The sequence below is a fragment of the Canis aureus genome, chromosome 17, assembly GCF_053574225.1.
Source record: "Canis aureus isolate CA01 chromosome 17, VMU_Caureus_v.1.0, whole genome shotgun sequence".
NCBI lineage: Eukaryota > Metazoa > Chordata > Mammalia > Carnivora > Canidae > Canis > Canis aureus.
Window position 1 is genome coordinate 15056368 of NC_135627.1, and position 16304 is coordinate 15072671.

At 41.7% G+C, this 16304-nt stretch overlaps 1 protein-coding gene across 2 annotated transcripts in view; it reads right to left on the reverse strand.

Annotated features, from left to right (window-relative positions):
• Positions 1-16304, reverse strand: part of DNAJC3 (DnaJ heat shock protein family (Hsp40) member C3) — a 91738-nt gene that overhangs the window by 27632 nt on the left and 47802 nt on the right. For both annotated transcript variants that reach the window (XM_077855169.1, XM_077855170.1), the window contains exons 5-7: positions 3712-3864; positions 2146-2327; positions 1578-1697 (exon numbers count right to left, since the gene is read on the reverse strand). In XM_077855169.1, coding sequence (XP_077711295.1) covers positions 1578-1697; positions 2146-2327; positions 3712-3864 — 455 coding nt within the window. The remainder of the gene's footprint in view (positions 1-1577; positions 1698-2145; positions 2328-3711; positions 3865-16304) is intronic.

Here is a 16304-nt window from a genome sequence, read left to right on the forward strand (position 1 = left end):
TGTTCCAGTTTTGGTAGTTTGTGGTTTTTCAGAAATGTGTCCATTTCTTCTTTCCAGATTGCCTAATTTATTGGCATACAGCTGCTTATAATATGTTTTTAAAATCGTTTGTATTTCCTTGGTATTGGTTGTGATCTCTCCTTTTCCATTCGTGATTTTATTAATTTGAGTCTTTTTTTGTTTTTAATAAGGCTGGCTAATGATTTATCTATCTTATTAATTCTTTCAAAGAACCAACTCCTGGTTTTGTTGATCTGTTCTACAGTTCTGGTCTCTATTTCATTGAGTTCTGCTCGAATCTTTATTAACTCTCTTCTTCTGCTGGGTGTAGGTTTGTTTTTTGTTTTTGTTTTTGGTTTTGTTTTGTTTTGTTTTGTTTTGTTTTTTGGGTGTAGGTTTTATTTGTTGTTCTTTCTCTAGATCCTTTAGGTGCGAGGTTAGCTTATGTTTTGAGTTTTTTCCAATTTTTTGAGGGATGCTTGTATTGCAATGTATTTCCCTTTTAGGACTGCTTTTGCTGTATCCCAAAGATTCTGAATAGTTGTTATCTTCATCTTCATTAGTTTTCATGAATCTTTTCAGTTCTTCTCTAATTTCCTGGTTGACCCTTTCATCAGGATGCTCTTTAACCTCCACGTGTTTGAGTTTCTTCCAAATTTCTTCTTGTGATTGAGCAAGTTTCAAAGCATTATGGTCTGAAAATATGCAGGGGACAATCCCAATATTTTGGTATCAGTTGAGACCTGATTTGTGACCCAGTATGCGGTCTATTCTGGACAAAGTTCCATGCAACTTGAGAAGAATGTGTATTCAGTTGCATTTGGATGTAAAGTTCTGTAAATATCTGTGAAATCCATCTGTTCCAGTGTATCATTTAAAACTCTTGTTTCTTTGGAGATGTGCTTAGAATATCTGTCATTTGCAGAAAGTGCCATGTTGAAGTCTCCCAGTATTAGTGTATTATTATCTAAGTATGTCTTTACTTTGGTTATTAATTGATTGATATACTTGGCAGCTCCCACATTAAGGGCATAAATATTCATGATTGTTAGGTTCTCTTGTTGGATAGATCCTTTAAGTTTGATATAGTGTCCCTCTTCATCTGTTACTACAGTCTTTGGGATAAACTTTAATTTATCTGATTCGAGGATTCCTACCCCTGCTTTCTTTTGAGGATTATTTGAATGGTAAATGGTTCTCCAACCTTTCATTTTTTAATCTGTAGGTGTCCTTACTTCTAAAATGAGTCTCTTGCAGAAGCTTCTTAAGACCAAAAACTATGTCATATTCATTTCTGTGCCCCTACTATATTGTCAATACCTGACACAGGAGATACTCAATAAATATTTAGTGAAATATAAATATATACACTGATAAGAATACTATGCAGTTACTATAATTTATATTTGCCTTATTTTTAAAAACGTATATTTGTAGTAATTTTGCCAAGGCCAATGCTATCTAAGATACTATATCTTCAATGGCTAATGAATAGAAGAGCAAGGAGTTCAATTGTTCTTTTGTGCCCAGAAAAGACATATAAGGGAGGTTGCACAGTGCAACCAGCATGTTCTTACCTGCCATCTCTGATGAGCTCTTCAGCTGACTCGATTAGTTTATTCAGTTTCTTTACTTGTTTATAGTGTGCAAAACACCTTTTATGATCCTGGTCAAGTTTAAGACATTCACGAACTTCGCTGTTCACGTATTTAAAAAGAGGAAAATACCCCGAGTCAAAAAAATCAATGAGTAGTCCTCCATACCAAATACAGAAATCACAAAAGGTATTTTTTGTAACAATTAAACAAAATACACAGACTTGATAATTTACCAAACACTTTTACATATGTCATTGTTGTCCACATGTATTAATTCAAATTAAAATGATTTAAGTAGATTATACATTAAACACCCCATTTTGCTTCTGCAAATATAGTATCTCTCCTATTTAATAAACATAGCTCATGAAAATAAACTATATAGAAACAGAATAACTTAGGGATAACACAAAATATATAAGTAGGTAAAGAATGTAAAAACAGCCTTAGCCACAGTTTTAATTTAAAATTAAAAAGAAAATGGGATTAATATCATACTGCCAACAATAAAAAGTTGATGAGATGTGCATGTGTCACTAGAACTGACCTGAGGGACAGTTCGTGGTCTCCTAGTTGATAGTACAGTGTGCTAATTTTATAAAAAGCCTCAGTATTATCATTCTTCAATTTTGATGCAGCTTTTAAGTCACTTATTGCTTTCCTAGGTTCCCCTTCTTTTATGAAACATTCAGCTCGAAGTTCCCGTAGTTCTGCATCCCAAACACAAACCTTAAGAAACAAGAGAACTAGACTTTAAGAAACAGCAAACTATGCACACTCATACTTACATCCCACATATTTATCAACCTGAAACCATCTTCTGTTAATGTGATTTCCATACTGTAAATAGTATTAAAAAATGATACTATTTATTTTTTGACAAAAATAAGAATACATGGCATTACTATTAAAAGGTTGTTCCCAGTGAAGCATATCTGATTTTGAAAAGAATATTCTATAATCAGATTTTTGTACTTAACAATTCTAATCTCTAGTCTCAAAAAAAAAAATCTAGGTTCCACATCTGCAAAATATTTCTGTTCTAATAACTAAACAGAATTCTTTTATAAATTATTGTCTCTTTGATTAATTTCAAATCCTCATATCACAAAAAGAAAGAAAAGAGGAAAACAATGAGGGAAGGCTGAAGCTTTATCATGTCTACTTTATCAAAAAGTCAACAATGTTCATAAATATACTAGTATTCTCCAAAATGTAAGCCAAAGTCCACCAACAAAGCCTGTGGACTTATCTTTTACCTATCTCTTAGAGTTGTTCTTTCTAAAATCATGTCAACTTTTCACATACATTAAAATATCAAAATCAACACTGTACATTAATTAAATATCTTGTATAATAAGCTAGGTCAAAATGGATAGTCTAACTACTGGAAGGTAAATATTATAACTTTATATTTCCTTAATAAAGCATTAACAAAATAATAAAAAATTAGTTCTACTGTACATCACATAATTTCCCCTACAAAATTATCAAAGAAGCACCTACTGTACATACAAGTTTACTGCCAAGATTAAGTGAAACAATGTATCAAAGTCCTATGAAAATGATAAACATGAATTAGAGTTGCCTCTACTTGAATATTTTAGTAGACTTTCTTCTGAAACCATCTGTCACTAAGTCCTACAGAGGAAAGAAAACTATAGACTTAGGTTTCCTATCAAGAACTCCGGATCTTGTCAACTCTTCATCTGTTTCTTCTCTAGAAACTCTTCATTCTAAATACTCCATCTTTGCCACAAACATTATTTTTCCTTTTCCTTCAACTTTCATCTTTTACCCCATTACTAACCTCTAGAGTTCTCTCCCCACCCCACAAAATGTAAAAGCAAACAAAAGTAGCAAAGCCAGAAATATATAAAAATATTTAACTCTTACTCCACAGCACATTCGGTACATTTACCGAAAACTTCAGTTCCAAATTTTGTACTAAATAAACACCATCTTTTTACCTTAGAGCGAAAAGCCCAAAGACCAATCTGATTTTATCCTATTTAGGTTTCTTGTAATACTTAACATGTCAAAGTGTATACATGCCTTAGAGTAAAAAGCAGTATGTGTCAGGCCTGCCAGCCGCAATGTCTAAGAAACTTACCTCTAAAATTTTATCAAGGAAGGTTATAGCAGCAGTATAATCTGAGCTCTCGAAAGCATCAAGTGCTTGGGAACGCAAACGCTGCATTTCATCTGATTTCACAATCTGGGACTGGGCTTCCTTTTCTTCGTTTTCACTTGGGTTAGATTTGAGCTATAAGAATGAGAAATTAAGCAGGGTTTTAATTTTTTTAATCTCTTAAATCTAATATCCACAGTACACACAAGTACACACCTCGTTCTGACCATTTTAAATCCATACGTTCACTGAGGGAAAGGGTGAAGACGCTGGCCAAACTGGCTTGTCCCAGGTCTTGCGCCTCAGGGCTGACCAGTGGGAGGGCATCTTTACTTCCACTCGTACAGTACACAGGAGTGAGCTGGAAGCTGGGGGCAACAGATCTGCGTCACCCACACCTTACCAGGAATGTGAAAGGGCAGAGAAGAGTGCAGAACGCAATCTCCCCTCACCCTTAGACACAGCTCGGCAGGGTAATGTGTGTTTCATGTATTCTGCCTTCTAGCTCTACTTCCTAAATATGTATTTTTAAATATAAAATTATTTTATGAAAATAATGAAAAACAGGGAAACTGAAAGGAGGGCATGTTTTTTAGAGGTTACAGGACAAAAATTTGATATCAGAAGAGCTAAGGTGTAACGAGAAACGAAGAATTTATGGGGAAAGATGAGAGAGTAATACCTTATACTGAAAGATTTATAATGGAGTTTTAAGAGGTCTACACATTTTCTTGCTTTTTAAATAACTTTATTATGGTATAATTCATACTGTAAAATTCATGTGACTGTGCATATCTGATTTTTAACAAATTTACCAAGTATGCACCTACTACCACAGTTTTAGACCATCTCTAACAACCTTTTAGGATCCCTTGTGTCTGCTTATGGTTCATTCCCACTCCCAGCCCAGCCTTGGCCACAGTGACTCTTAACAATTTCTCCCACCAAATGGAAAAGTCTTAAGCTTAATGGCTTAGAGAACTTGGATGCCCACATTAAAAAGCTCTGATTTAGGGGCAGCCCGGGTGGCTCAGCGGTTTAGCACCACCTTTGGTCCGGGGCGGGATCCTAGAGACCCGGGATCGAGTCCCACGTCGGGCTCCCTGCATGGAGCCTGCTTCTCCCTCTCTCTGTATCTCTAATAAATAAATAAAATCTTTTAAAAAATTAAAATAAAAAAGCTCTGACTTAGGCAAGGGGGGACTATTTTCCTGGTTATTAGAGTTTCTGTGTAATAATTTCTGAAATCTAATATTCTTACTGAGATAGGAATTGTAACTGATAGGTTCCAATTCTGGGTGAGTTGCAGCCAATGGTATATTATTTATAGAATGTCTCTCCTTCAACTGACTAATCATACTGCTCCTCCTTTTAGCTAAAAAAAACACCCCCACTAGCTACCTGGTAGTAGAGAACACTCCAAATAACAAATGTCAAGAATATTATTTCTGAGTAGAGGCTCCATATTTCTCCATTTTGTTTTTAAGTTACCTTAGGTATTGTTTTGTCTATTTAACCATTGGCTTCTGAAGGAATGGATAAGACTCCAAGTATTCACAGGTAACTAGGAATTAACAACTTCAGCTTGCTCTGAGGAGGACCGGCCCTGCATGACTGAATTACTCAGCTCAAAGGGGTTGCTGTAAGGCCATGGCATGCTTATCTAGGATTCTTTTATCATCCTCAGGATGGTCTTGAACACTTCTGGCAGACCACATTGGAAAAAGGATAAATGTGTATGTCACTTTGCTCTGGGTAAAGGTAATTGATTACTTGTTTCCTATATGTACATTATAGCTCCTTTTTGAATAGAATACATAAGAATGTATTAGAGATCACCTCTTCTTAATGGAATTTGCATCTCCTTTTTCTCAAATGCTAGAGTCTAATCTCTACCACACGATGTTTCTTGTTAGAAGGTGAGAGCAGGGAAAGCTCTAAAGTTTGCAGTTGAGGATGGAGGGTTCAACTTCCCTCAGTGCTCAGACAATGGGAATGGGAAAAGGGAAGTGAGGTCAGGTCCTCTGGACCTCTCCGAGGATAGAGGAAGCTAGGAGGAGAGGGAGGGGGTTCTTACAAGAAAGTAAGAAAGGAGTCTGAGAAACAAACTACAGACTTATAACCCTGAGTGAGGAGTTTCAAAGTGAGTTAAGTGAGATGAACATTTTCACTCTTACCACAGGTTGGAGACTCCTCTCAAGATATTTACATGTGGGAAGAGTAGGGTCCCCAAATCACCTGTCCCCACCAATTACCTAGATAATATTCAAATCATCCTGAAAATCTACGAATTCGGCCTGAGATTTAAAGAGAGAACACCTGGAATGCTACAGTGAGAAGAGTTCACGCTTCTATCAAGGTAGGAAGACGGGGGAAAAGAAATAAAGACACAAAAGGCCTCCAAGGGGGAGGGGCCCCGCGAGGAGCCGGGCTAAGGCTGGGGCGAGTGTCCCCAGGACAGGAAAGCCCCGCCCTGGAGAAGCAGGAGCTTCACCGATCTTCCCGGTGAAAAGGCCTTGCAGGGAGTTAGAGCAGGACTCCAGGAGGGCGGGGATGTCCTCAGGCTCCCTGGGACACTAACAGACATCTGCGCCCCGGGAGAGTGCGCCGAGCTCCCTAAGGGCTGCAGCGCGCACGGCGTGACCCGGAGCAGCTCGGGGGGCTCGGGGGCGGCTCCGCGGAGGGGGCTGCGGGGCGGGAGCAGCTCGGGAGGCTCGGGGGCGGCTCCGCGGAGGGGGCTGCGTGGCGGGAGCAGCTCGGGGGGGCTCGGGGGCGGCTCCGCGGAGGGGGCTGCGTGGCGGGAGCAGCTCGGGGGAGCTCGGGGGCGGCTCCGCGGAGGGGGCTGCGTGGCGGGAGCAGCTCGGGGGGGCTCGGGGGCGGCTCCGCGGGGGGGGCTGCGGGGCGGGAGCAGCTCGGGGGGGCTCGGGGGCGGCTCCGCGGAGGGGGCTGCGTGGCGGGAGCAGCTCGGGGGGCTCGGGGGCGGCTCCGCGGAGGGGGCTGCGTGGCGGGAGCAGCTCGGGGGGGCTCGGGGGCGGCTCCGCGGGGGGGGCTGCGGGGCGGGAGCAGCTCGGGGGGGCTCGGGGGCGGCTCCGCGGAGGGGGCTGCGGGGCGGGAGCAGCTGGGGGGGCTCGGGGGCGGCTCCGCGGAGGGGGCTGCGGGGCGGGAGCGCGAATCCAACAGCGCAGACCCCGGCACAGGGCGCAGGGACACAGCCCAGGATCCGGCCTCCCCCGGGACAGGCAGAGGCCGGGAGGGTCCAGGACCCCAAGGACGCTCCTGCCCCAGCTGAGCAGATCAGCGGCCCCGCCCCGGAGCCTCCAGGCCTTGCAGAGGAGAGCTCCGGGGTTACTGTGGGAGCTGACTCCAGGGCTCCAGAGCTGGCCCCGCCACTGCGGTTGTTCCTCCAGGGGCCTCACGGGGTGAACAACCCCCACTGAGCCCTGCACCAGGAAGGGGGCAGAGCAGCTCCCCCAAGTGCTAACACCTGAAAATCAGCACAACAGGCCCCTCCCCCAGAAGACCAACTAGATGGACAAGTTCCAGGGGAAGTCAAGGGACTTAAAGTACACAGAATCAGAAGATACTCCCCCGTGTTTTTTTTTCCCCCTTTTTGATTTGTTTCCTTCCCCCACCATTTTTTTCCCTTTCTTTTTCTTTCTCTTTTTCTTTTTTTCTTTTTTTCTTCCTTTTTTCTTTTTCTCTTTTCTTTCCTTCTTTCTCTCCTTTTTCTCCTTTTCCCAGTACAACTTGTTTTTGGCCACTGCACTGCGCAAAATGACTAGAAGGAAAACCTCACCTCAAAAGAAAGAATCAGAAACAGTCCTCTCTCCCACAAGGTTACAAAATCTGGATTACAATTCAATGTCAGAAAGCCAATTCAGAAGCACTATTATACAGCTACTGGTGGCTCTAGAAAAAAGCATAAAGGACTCAAGAGACTTCATGACTGCAGAATTTAGAGCTAATCAGGCAGAAATTAAAAATCAATTTAATGAGATGCAATCCAAACTAGAAGTCCTAACGACGAGGGTTAACAAGGTGGAAGAACGAGTGAGTGACATAGAAGACAAGTTGATGGCAGAGAGGGAAACTGAGGAAAAAAGAGACAAACAATTAAAAGACCATGAAGATAGATTAAGGGAAATAAATGACAGTCTGAGGAAGAAAAACCTACGTTTAATTGGGGTTCCCGAGGGTGCCGAAAGGGACAGAGGGCCAGAATATGTATTTGAACAATTCATAGCTGAAAACTTTCCTGATCTGGGAAGGGAAACAGGCATTCAGATCCAGGAAATAGAGAGATCCCCCCCTAAAATCAATAAAAACCATTCAACACCTCGACATTTAATAGTTAAGCTTGCAAATTCCAAAGATAAAGAGAAGATCCTTAAAGCAGCAAGAGACAAGAAATCCCTGACTTTTATGGGGAGGAGTATTAGGGTAACAGCAGACCTCTCCACAGAGACCTGGCAGGCCAGAAAGGGCTGGCAGGATATATTCAGGGTCCTAAATGAGAAGAACATGCAACCAAGAATACTTTATCCAGCAAGGCTCTCATTCAAAATGGAAGGAGAGATAAAGAGCTTCCAAGACAGGCAGGAACTGAAAGAATATGTGACCTCCAAACCAGCTCTGCAAGAAATTTTAAGGGGGACTCTTAAAATTCCCCTTTAAGAAGAAGTTCAGTGGAACAATCCACAAAAACAAGGACTGAATAGATATCATGGTGACACTAAACTCATATCTCTCAATAGTAACTCTGAACGTGAACGGGCTTAAGGACCCATCAAAAGGCGCAGGGTTTCAGACTGGATAAAAAAGCAGGACCCATCTATTTGCTGTCCACAAGAGACTCATTTTAGACAGAAGGACACCTACAGCCTGAAAATAAAAGGTTGGAGAACCATTTACCATTCGAATGGTCCTCAAAAGAAAGCAGGGGTAGCCATCCTTATATCAGATAAACTAAAATTTACCCCAAAGACTGTAGTGAGAGATGAAGAGGGACACTAGATCATACTTAAAGTATCTACCCAACAAGAGGACTTAACAATCCTCAATATATATGCCCCGAATGTGGGAGCTGCCAAATATATCAATCAATTAATAACCAAAGCAAAGAAATACTTAGATAATAATACACTTATACTTGGTGACTTCAATCTAGCTCTTTCTATACTCGATAGGTCTTCTAAGCACAACATCTCCAAAGAAACGAGAGCTTTAAATGATACACTGGACCGGATGGATTTCACAGATATCTACAGAACTTTACATCCAAACTCAACTGAATACACATTCTTCTCAAGTGCACATGGAACTTTCTCCAGAATAGACCACATACTGGGTCACAAATCGGGTCTAAACTGATACCAAAAGATTGGGATCGTCCCCTGCATATTCTCAGACCATAATGCCTTGAAATTAGAACTAAATCACAAGTTTGGACGGACCTCAAACACGTGGAGGTTAAGGATCATCCTGCTAAAAGATGAAAGGGTCAACCAGGAAGTTAAGGAAGAATTAAAAAGATTCATGGAAACTAATGAGAATGAAGATAAAACCGTTCAAAATCTTTGGGATGCAGCAAAAGCAGTCCTAAGGGGGAAATACATCGCAATACAAGCATCCATCCAAAAACTGGAAAGAACTCAAATACAAAAGCTAACCTTACACATAAAGAAGCTAGAGAAAAAACAGCAGATGGACCCTACGCCCAGCAGAAGAAGAGAGTTAATTAAAATTCGAGCAGAACTCAACGAAATCGAGACCAGAAGAACTGTGGAACAGATCAACAGAACCAGGAGTTGGTTCTTTGAAAGAATTAATAAGATAGATAAACCATTAGCCAACCTTATTAAAAAGAAGAGAGAGAAGACTCAAATTAATAAAATCATGAATGAGAAAGGAGAGATCACTACCAACACCAAGGAAATACAAACGATTTTAAAAACATATTATGAACAGCTATACGCCAATAAATTAGGCAATCTAGAAGAAATAGACGCATTCCTGGAAAGCCACAAACTACCAAAACTGGAACAGGAAGAAATAGAAAACCTGAACAGGCCAATAACCAGGGAGGAAATTGAAGCAGTCATCAAAAACCTCCCAAGACACAAGAGTCCAGGGCCAGATGGCTTCCCAGGGGAATTCTATCAAACGTTTAAAGAAGAAACCATACCTATTCTCCTAAAGCTGTTTGGAAAGATAGAAAGAGATGGAGTACTTCCAAATTCGTTCTACGAGGCCAGCATCACCTTAATTCCAAAACCAAAGACCCCACCAAAAAGGAGAATTACAGACCAATATCCCTGATGAACATGGATGCAAAAATTCTCAACAAGATACTAGCCAATAGGATCCAACAGTACATTAAGAAAATTATTCACCATGACCAAGTAGGATTTATCCCCGGGACACAAAGCTGGTTCAACACTCGTAAAACAATCCATGTGATTCATCATATCAGCAAAAGAAAAACCAAGAACCATATGATCCTCTCATTGGATGCAGAGAAAGCATTTGACAAAATACAGCATCCATTCCTGACCAAACTCTTCAGAGTGTAGGGAGAGAGGGAACATTCTTCAACGTCTTAAAAGCCATCTACGAAAAGCCCACAGCAAATATCATTCTCAATGGGGAAGCACTGGGAGCCTTTCCCCTAAGATCAGGAACAAGACAGGGATGTCCACTCTCACCACTGCTATTCAACATAGTACTGGAAGTCCTAGCCTCAGCAATCAGGCAACAAAAAGAAATAAAAGGATTTCAAATTCACAAAGAAGTCAAACTCTCCCTCTTTGCAGATAACATGATACTGTACATAGAAAACCCAAAAGTCTCCACCCCAAGATTGCTAGAACTCATACAGAAATTTGGTAGCGTGGCAGGATACAAAATCAGTGCCCAGAAATCAGTGGCATTTCTATACACTAACAATGAGACTGAAGAAAGAGAAATTAAGGCGTCAATCCCATTTACAATTGCACCCAAAAGCATAAGATACCTAGGAATAAACCTCACCAAAGAGGTAAAAGATCTATACCCTAAAAACTATAGAACACTTCTGAAAAAAATTGAGGAAGACACAAAGAGATGGAAAAATATTCCATGCTCATGGATTGGCAGAATTAATATCGTGAAAATGTCAATGTTACCCAGGGCAATATACACGTTTAATGCAATCCCTATTAAAATACCATGGACTGTCTTCAGAGAGTTAGAACAAATTATTTTAAGATTTGTGTGGAATCAGAAAAGACCCCGAATAGCCGGGGGAATTTTCAAAAAGAAAACCATATCTGGGGGCATCACAATGCCAGATTTCAGGTTGTACTACAAAGCTGTGGTCATCAAGACAGTGTGGTACTGGCACAAAAACAGACACATAGATCAATGGAACAGAACAGAGAACCCAGAAGTGGACCCTCAATTTTATAGTCAACTAATATTCGATAAAGGAGGAAAGACTATCCACTGGAAAAAAGACAGTCTCTTCAATTAATGGTGCTGGGAAAATTGGACATCCACATGCAGAAGAATGAAACTAGACCACTCTCTTGCACCATACACAAAGATAAACTCAAAATGGATGAAAGATCTAAATGTGAGACAAGATTCCATCAAAATCCTAGAGGAGAACACAGGCAACACCCTTTTTGAACTCGGCCACAGTAACTTCTTGCAAGATACATCCACGAAGGCAAAAGAAACAAAAGCAAAATGAACTATTGGGACTTCATCAAGATAAGAAGCTTTTGCACAGCAAAGGATACAGTCAACAAAACTAAAAGACAACCTACAGAACGGGAGAAGATATTTGCAAATGACATCAGATAAAGGGCTAGTTTCCAAGATCTATAAAGAACTTATTAAACTCAACACCAAAGAAACAAACAATCCAATCATGAAATGGGCAAAAGACATGAAGAGAAACCTCACAGAGGAAGACATAGACACGGCCAACACGCACATGAGAAAATGCTCTGCATCACTTGCCATCAGGGAAATACAAATCAAAACCACAATGAGATACCACCTCACACCGGTGAGAATGGGGCAAATTAACAAGGCAGGAAACAACAAATGTTGGAGGGGATGCGGAGAAAAGGGAACCCTCTTACACTGTTGGTGGGAATGTGAACTGGTGCAGCCACTCTGGAAAACTGTGTGGAGGTTCCTCAAAGAGTTAAAAATAGACCTGCCCTACGACCCAGCAATTGCACTGTTGGGGATTTACCCCAAAGATACAGATGCAGTGAAACGCCGGGACAACTGCACCCCGATGTTTCTAGCAGCAATGGCCACAATAGCCAAACTGTGGAAGGAGCCTCGGTGTCCAACGAAAGATGAATGGATAAAGAAGATGTGGTTTATGTACACAATGGAATATTACTCAGCCATTAGAAACGACAAATACCCACCATTTGCTTCAACGTGGATTGAACTGGAGGGTATTATGCTGAGTGAAGTAAGTCAATCGGAGAAGGACAAACAGTGTATGTTCTCATTCATTTGGGGAATATAAATAATAGTGAAAGGGAATATAAGGGAAGGGAGAAGAAATGTGTGGGAAATATCAGAAAGGGAGACAGAACATAAAGACTCCTAACTCTGGGAAACGAACTAGGGGTGGTGAAAGGCGAGGAGGGCGGGGGGTGGGGTGAATGGGTGACAGGCACTGGGGGAGGCACTTGACGGGATAAGCACTGGGTGTTATTCTGTATGTTGGTAAATTGAACACCAATAAAAAATAAATTTATTTAAAAAAAAGATATTTACATGTGGAGACTGGACCCTGCTAGCAGCATTCCCTTCCTCCTCTTTTCACGTTTCTTATTTAGTGTTTCATATTTCTGACCATCTCAGATAAACCTCTACTTAGGATAATATTTTACTTATTTCTTACCATGTACTATGATGAGTGAGCTTCTGGATATACACCCTTAACAGCTATGGCATAAGGGCTTGTTAAAAGGGGTGAGCTGCTCTCTAATCCAAATATACTCCTCTTTCTGGAACTTCAAGTGAAAACAATGGGTCGGTAGTTCTGGTGGGCAGACTTCTAAGATGGCCCCAAAAGGCCCCCATCTCTTGGAATTCATACCTTTGAGTGATCCCCTCCCCTACAGTATAAGATTGGAGCTGGTAACTCCTTTGAAAAAACAGAATATGACAAAGGTGACAGGATATCACTTCCTTAGGTACAAAACACTGTGACTTCATCTGGCTAGCACTCACTCTCTTGTTGGCAGTCTCCTGTCTTCTCACCTGCTCACTTCGATGAAGCAAGCTGCCATGCTGTGAGATGCTTTATGGAGAGGCCCACAGAAAAAAGAACCAAGGGAAGCCTCTGGCCAACACTCAGAAAAAACAGAGGCCTCTAATAGCTCAAGAGGAATCAAATCCTGCCAACAATGGAGTTTGGAAGCAGTTCTTTCACCAGCTAGATCTTCAGATAATACTGCAAGCCTATGTGACACCTTGACTGTAGTCTATGAGAGGCCTTGAGGCAAAGGACCTGGTGAAACCTGCCCTGATTCTGGAACCCATGAACTCTAAGAGAAATGTGTGTTGCTTTAAGCTGTTAACTTTGAGGAATGTGTTAAGTAGCAATAGGTAACTATTATAGTAGTTTTATCATTTTCAACAGCCAAGTTGTGAATATTTCCAAAGAGATTTTGATTAATGTTTTCTTTTTATTTTTTTAAAGATGTTATTTATCTATTCATGAGAGACCCAGAGAGAGGCAGAGACATAGGCAGAGGGAGAAGCGGGTTTCCTGAGAGGAGCCTGATAACAGGACTTGATCCCAGAGCCCCAGGATCACGACCTGAGCCAAAGGCAGATACTCAACCACTGAGCCACCTAGGTTTCCTCTGTATTATTAATGTTTTAAACTAAAATCTAAATAAGGAGGGAAAAAACTCCAAACCTTGACTTTATCACTTACTATCTGTATATTATTTGCATTTTCTTCACTAAAAAAAGGGGAATAATAATGATGTGGAAAACAAAGGCAAAAGAAAAAGTCCATGAAACAGAGAAAGTGACCTCTAGAATTCAGCTGCCTCAATGTTAATACTTTGCTAAGGGCAAAAGGCAATCTTAGCCTGATTACTTACTGTAAGCCTACTTTAACATATATATAAAAATTCCTTTGGAAACTTCCTTTACCTCTACCCACATCACTCTCCCTGCCAAGACACATGTTAGCAATCATTCCCCAAGCATACAACCCACTGATATCCTCTGAAGGGCTTCATGACTAAGATTTTATTAGACAGTAAAAAATGACCTTTTCCTAACAATGGCAAGCTCCTCGAGGTACCCTGGAGGTCTGTGTTATCCCTCTTCTCCCAACCTCAAAGTATATAATCAGTCACCTATCACAACCCCAGTGCAGCTCTTTCTGCCCACGGTCCTGTGCCCATGCTTTAATAAAACCACTTTTTTGCACCAAAGATGTCTGAAGAATTCTTTCTTGGCTGTCAGCTGCTAATGCCAACATTTCCTACATCATTTGGTGCCCAATGTGGGGCTCACTCTTCTTATTGGACTCAGCCTCAGTGCAAACTTGATGAATACTTTCTCTTTGTTTATTTTCATTTCAGGGGCTTTTCAAGGAGTATGGTCTTACTGGAACACTTTCATGTTGATTGCTCAGGGTGCAACCCTTTAGCCCATGGTTACTTGACAGGGAGGAAAAAGCTTGCCTTTTGGCTGGAAGCTAGTACCCTGGCCAGAATGGTAGTAAGACCCAGAAACTCGATGCTCTCTCTTCATTCCTGTCCTTATACAAAGCTGTCTTAGACACAGGACAGCCACCTAAGTGACTAGCACAGCTGTCAATCTTAAGACTCCCATGTTGGGGGGGAAGGGTACCTAGATGGGTCAACTGGTTGAGTAACTGATTCCTGATTTCAGCTCAAGTCCTGATCTCTAGGTCCTGAGATCGAGCCCCACCCTAGGCTCCATACTCAGCGTGGGGTCTGCTTGAAATTCTCTTCTCCCTCTGCCTCTGCCCTTCCCTGCCGAGTTCTCTCTCTCTCTCAAATAAATAAATCTTTAAAACAAACAAAAAAAGAGTCCTATCTGAGGTTTCCTCCTCACTGGTCTAATGTGATGCCCTTCACATCTCTGGTCTAGCCGCTTCTTGCTGCAAGATCTCTACTGGGACCTCCATAGCCACTAGGAGCTGGCTGAAACCAGTATCCAGTTGAATTAAAGCCCAACCAGGGATCATTTCCTAGAGAAATTGGCTGTAAAAGACTACATATGTTGTAATGTCATTTAAACCATGATGGATTTCTAGCTTTACTCTTTTCTGTCAATGTCCTCTACTAACTACTTAAATTACATTAGGCAATTTCCCCTTGTAAAACTTTTCTATTATTCTCCATGGGTTAAAAATGGAGGGTTCAGAGCACCTAGTTGGCTCAGTCAGTTAAGCGTTTGCCTTCAGCTCAGGTCATGATCACAGGGTCCTAGGATCAAGCCCCACATCAGAAGCCTGCTTCTCCCTCTCCCTGTGCTGCTCCTCCTACTTATACTTCCTAGCTCCCTCTCTTTCTGTCAAATAAATAAATAAAATCTTTAGAAAAAACAAATGCCAGGGATCCCTGGGTGGCGCAGCGGTTTGGCGCCTGCCTTTGGCCCAGGGCGCGATCCTGGAGACCCGGGATCGAATCCCACATCAGGCTCCCGGCGCATGGAGCCTGCTTCTTCCTCTGCCTATGTCTCTGCGCCTCTCTCTCTCTCTCTGTGACTATAATTAATTAATAAATAAATGAAAGAAAGAAAGAAAGAAAGAAAGAAAGAAAGAAAGAAAGAAAGAAAGAAAGAAAGAACAAATGCCAGGCTCTTAAAGGTAAGGCACAGCCCTCAAGGCAAGACACACAGCATCTTGGTGCATACATTGCTACCCATTTTGCAGTCTAGAATAAGATGGAGAAGTGGGGGAACCCTAGCTTTCCTCTTCTAGGGCCTTTAACAGCAGAGCAGGTATCACAGCAATTTTGTGAGAGGGACACGCTGGGTCACTTTGATACCAGGAATCTCTGACATATCCTGTGGGATGCCACCTGGGAGTCGCGGGAGATTTTTCTGGTAATGGACCCCCTCTCTTCTTCAGTCCCAGAGACTCTCCCTTGGAATGCCTTTGAACCCACTGGAAACAACTGGGATTAAAAGTCATCTTTTTTGCTAAGAAATTCTGAGATAACCAAGCTTATTTGACCTTCAGTAATCCCTGGTAGAATGAAAGTTTTGTATTTTATGCTGATAACTCTAAAGCCATGAGGAAATCTGAAGTAGGCCATGTTAAGTCTGAGGGGGATACTCTTCACTCCTGACAATGAGGGGAAGAGGAGGAGCCAGTGGTGCCAGAGGCACCGAGGATGGTATGGGAACCAGTTAGGCAGGCCACACCCAAGGTGGTGCAGAAACAGGGAAGAGGAGGCAGAAGAGGTTTCTGTTAAAAAGACAAAGTTTTCTTGGACTATTGGTCTGCTCTTGATAAGAAAATGTAAACAAAGTTGTTTTCTCCTCTCTTTCCTGCCCAGAAAAGT